At 34.0% G+C, this 4,309-nt stretch overlaps 2 protein-coding genes across 4 annotated transcripts in view; both read left to right on the top strand.

Annotated features, from left to right (window-relative positions):
- LOC106467594 (mechanosensory protein 2-like) overlaps positions 1-4,309 on the top strand; it is a 34,070-nt gene that overhangs the window by 24,151 nt on the left and 5,610 nt on the right. For all 3 annotated transcript variants that reach the window (XM_013927955.2, XM_022395805.1, XM_013927956.2), the window contains one exon: positions 2,126-2,208. In XM_013927955.2, coding sequence (XP_013783409.1) covers positions 2,126-2,208 — 83 coding nt within the window. The remainder of the gene's footprint in view (positions 1-2,125; positions 2,209-4,309) is intronic.
- LOC111087807 lies at positions 2,237-3,808 on the top strand. Its single transcript, XM_022395806.1, has 3 exons — positions 2,237-3,273; positions 3,307-3,339; positions 3,373-3,808. Exons 1-3 carry the CDS (start codon positions 2,604-2,606, stop codon positions 3,504-3,506), a joined length of 837 nt encoding a protein of 278 aa, XP_022251514.1. The 5' UTR covers positions 2,237-2,603; the 3' UTR covers positions 3,507-3,808.

Genomic DNA, 4,309 nt, shown 5'->3' on the forward strand with positions numbered 1-4,309 from the left:
TGGGACGGCTAGCGCAGATAGCCCTCGTGTAGCTTTGCGAGAAATTCAAAACAAATAAACAAACAAGCTTTTAGGAATTTGGGTCATTTCTCATAAAGGCCTATTTACATAAGGAATCATTGATGTATAAACTGGCAAACCCTAGACAGGACTAGAACAATAAGCATTCTAAGTTTGAAAAAAAATATTGATAAACTAAAAACATACAAATTTAAATAAATCTCATTATCGTTTACTTTTTGAATAGTGTAAATGAAGAAAATGCTTATGTTAGCTATTTACTGCTCCATACTACGTACTTAACTAATGATTTTTTAATATCTATCTGATAAGCTAAGAACTGATTGATTAAAAAATCTGACGGCAAATCATCGATGTCCAAAGGTTTCAAAATAATTTTCGGCTCAGACCTTTAAAACAATTCTTCAGATCAGATCTCATGTCTGCACTATGTGTTATGGAAACTCTCGAGATACTAATGTAGAAAAATATCTTTGTTAAACTGTAGGCGTTCAGAAAATCTTTTACATTGTAATGACGTGAATCGAGAATTTAGATAATTCGTTCCCGCCCTCTAGAATAAGAAAATAATATATAAAAAAAGTAAGAAAATCGTACAAAACTTAATGTGCTGGTATTAGTTTTAAATGTTCAACAATGTTTTATACAATTCTACTTTGTCCTGTTTAATAAACTCTTTTTGAACGTATATAAGTAGATATGAAAGTAATAATAATACTTGAAACAAGAAAGCTTCGTGAAGTTTATAGTCGTGTAAAAGACAGAGAGGATTATTTGATCTTTTCACCATTGACGTCACACTTAATGCAAGGCAACGTCTCTATCACAAAAACATGGTCTACCGGAAGTTGATATTAATTACACCATGTTTTGTTTTTATGTTGCTGTAGTAAGAAATCGACGCTTTTAATGCTATGTCTTAACTTATTATCACCGGTTTCAGTATAAATAACACAGTGGTTATACTTATTATTACGGGGCTTCTTCCATTAAATATCTCAGTGTTTGTATTTACTATCATTGACCTGGTTTCACATGTAACACAATGTTTTTATTTAGTAACACGTGTCATTAAATAACTCAGTGTTTTTATTTACTATCATTGACCTGGTTTCACATGTAACTCAATGCTTTTATTTAGTAACACGTGCCATTAAATAACTCAATGTTTTTATTAAGTAACGCGTGCCATTAAATAACTCAATGTTTTTATTTAGTAACACGTGCCATTAAATAACTCAATGTTTTTATTAAATAACGCGTGCCATTAAATAACTCAATGTTTGTATTTACTATCATTGACCTGGTTTCACATGTAACTCAATGTCTTTATTTAGTAACACATGCCATTAAATAACTCAATGTTTGTAGTTAGCTTCATCTGTCTCTTTTCACTAATTAGCTCAATATATGTACTGATCATCGATTTTGTGGCACTCAATAACTCCAGATTTTTACATAGTATCATCGGTTTCGATATATTAAACAGTGCAATGGTTATACTCAAGTTTCACCGACCTCACTTTATGGATAGTACACTGGTTATACTCAAGTTTCACCGACCTCACTTTATGGATAGTACACTGGTTATACTCAAGTTTCACCGACCTCACTTTATGGATAGTACACTGGTTATACTCAAGTTTCACCGACCTCACTTTATGGATAGTACACTGGTTATACTCAAGTTTCACCGACCTCACTTTATGGATAGTACACTGGTTATACTCAAGTTTCACCGACCTCACTTTATGGATAGTACACCGAAGATCTGATCTGTAAAAAAACAAATCTGCTGAACTTAAAACAACTACTTATGGTTTCTGCTTGTTATGTTTTCCTAAATCCCGAGTGAACGCTAATAATAACATTATATAGGTATCATAAGATAACTACGTGCAGTATCAAAGTTCTGTTTAAATAATCACGAGATCAGCCCATGGTTGACAACCAAAAACTGGATTTTGTTTGAGTTTCTCATTATGTTATCAAACGATAGATTGTTTGATTATATAATGCGTTTTTAATTCTTCTCTACCAATCAGATTGCACGAGGTAGTAATAGGCTAGAAAAATTTGTTTTTATTTGTATATTTATTTACAGGAATCTTCTTCATCATCCCCTGCATCGACACATATTGTAAAGTTGACCTCAGGACGGTGTCTTTCGATGTCCCACCACAGGAGGTGTGTATGTTATAGGAATCTTTTTACGTGTCTTAATAGACTAAAATATGTTTATTCACTTGACGTATAAACTAATGATGTACCGTTATTCTGTATTTACATGTATTAGTAGACTAAAATATGTTTATTCACTTGACATATAAACTAATAATGTACCGTTTATTCTGTGTTTAGATGTATTAGTTATAGACTCTTTAAGTAAGGATTGGTATTTATAGAGCGAATGGTTTAAAAAAGTAAAATTAGATGTGGGGGTATTTTTTATGACTTACTTCATTTTGTTTGAATAGCCTAAACCCCCACATTTCCTCTTTCATGAATCCATTATTCCTTAAGGAATATGTTAAGTTGCCTCACTTGGCAGAGCGTTAACCACAAAAATATATGTTCTCGGCATGACATTATTCACAAAATCAGATATTATTGGCAGAATATTATCCACAAAACTAAGTGTTCTTGGCATGACATTATCCAAAAAATCAGATGTTATTAGCAGAATATTATCCACAAAACTAAGTGTTCTTGGCATGACATTATCCACAAAATCAGATGTTATTGGCAGAATATTATCCACAAAACTAAGTGTTCTTGGCATGACATTATCCATAAAATCCGGACTTCTTGGCACAACACCTGGTATTCTTAGCAGAATATTATCCACAAAACTAGGTGTTCTTGGTATGACATTATCCACAAAATCTGATATTCTTAGCAGAACATTATCCACAACACCTGGTATTCTCAACACAACATTATCCACAACACCTTGTATTCTGTGCACAACGTTATCCACAACACCTGGTATTCTTGGCAGAACATTATCCACAACACCTGGTATTCTTGGCAGAACGTTATCCACAACACCTGATATTCTTAACACAACATTATCCACAACACCTGGTATTCTTGGCAGAACATTGTCCACAACACCTGGTATTCTTGGCAGAACATTATCCACAACACCTGGTATTCTTGGCAGAACATTGTCCACAAAACCAGGTGTTCTTGGCATGACATTATCCACAACACCTGGTATTCTTGGCAGAACATTATACACAAAACCAGGTGTTCTTGGCATGGCATTATCCACAAAACCAGGTGTTCTTGGCATGACATTATACACAACACCTGGTATTCTTGGCAGAACATTGTCCACAAAACCAGGTGTTCTTGGCATGACATTATCCACAACACCTGGTATTCTTGGCAGAACATTATCCACAAAACCAGGTGTTCTTGACATGACATTATCCACAACACCTGGTATTCATATGCACCGTTCAAAATCCTTTTATTAAAATCTCCTTAGACTTAGCGTTACAATTGGCCTGTAACATCTTAATTAAAGGAAAAGGAAAACAAAAAGAGAGCTTGTTAGAATATAAATACGTATATGAGAGTATTTTAGGTATCTTAATAATTATCTTCATAAAACATATATAGAAAATATTAGTTTCTGAGATGAAGCTCGAGGACTATGAATAAATATCAAGCTATGATAAATAAACACACGAATAAACTTTCTATTTAACACTAGGTGGCAGCCTCCAAACATATATCAATGATGTGAGGCCTGACATGGTATGGTGGTTAGGGCACTCGGCTCGCAATCTGAGGGTTGTGAGCTAGAATCCCCGTCACACCGAATATGCTCGTCCTTTTAGCCATGGGGCGTTATAATATAACGATCAATCCCACTATTCGTTGATAAGAGTAGCCCAAGAGTTGGTGGTGGATGATGTTGGCTATCTGCTTTCCCTCTAGTCTGTTACTGCTAAATTAGGGACGGCTAGCGCAGATAGCCCTCGTGTAGCCCTGCGTGAATTTCAAACCAAACCAAAAATCGATGTTCTGTTAACTGATTATGAGATAAAAAAAAACGTGATACAATTAAGAGATATAAGTACATACATATTTATAGTACTTACGCAATTACTGGCTCATAAAATTTGGAATAAGGTTAAGTGATCAGTGTTGTCTCAAGAAAAAAAAATGTCCAAGAGTTTTAATCGTTTTTTTTTAGTTGCATTGATTGAAAATATGAGCACTGATATGTTTGTTTTTATTTTGTTTGTAATTAAGCACAAAGCTACACAATGGG

This window comes from Limulus polyphemus, unplaced genomic scaffold, assembly GCF_000517525.1.
Source record: "Limulus polyphemus unplaced genomic scaffold, Limulus_polyphemus-2.1.2 Scaffold2674, whole genome shotgun sequence".
NCBI classification, from domain to species: Eukaryota; Metazoa; Arthropoda; class Merostomata; order Xiphosura; family Limulidae; genus Limulus; species Limulus polyphemus.

Bases quoted from the DNA above. Each gene is read 5' to 3' on its own strand.
- LOC111087807 (XM_022395806.1), top strand. From the start codon at position 2,604: ATGACATTATTCACAAAATCAGATATTATTGGCAGAATATTATCCACA. The intron at 3,274-3,306 runs GTGTTCTTGGCA...CCACAAAACCAG, and splicing joins AACATTATACACAAAACCAG to GTGTTCTTGGCATGACATTA. The intron at 3,340-3,372 runs GTATTCTTGGCA...CCACAAAACCAG, and splicing joins GACATTATACACAACACCTG to GTGTTCTTGGCATGACATTA.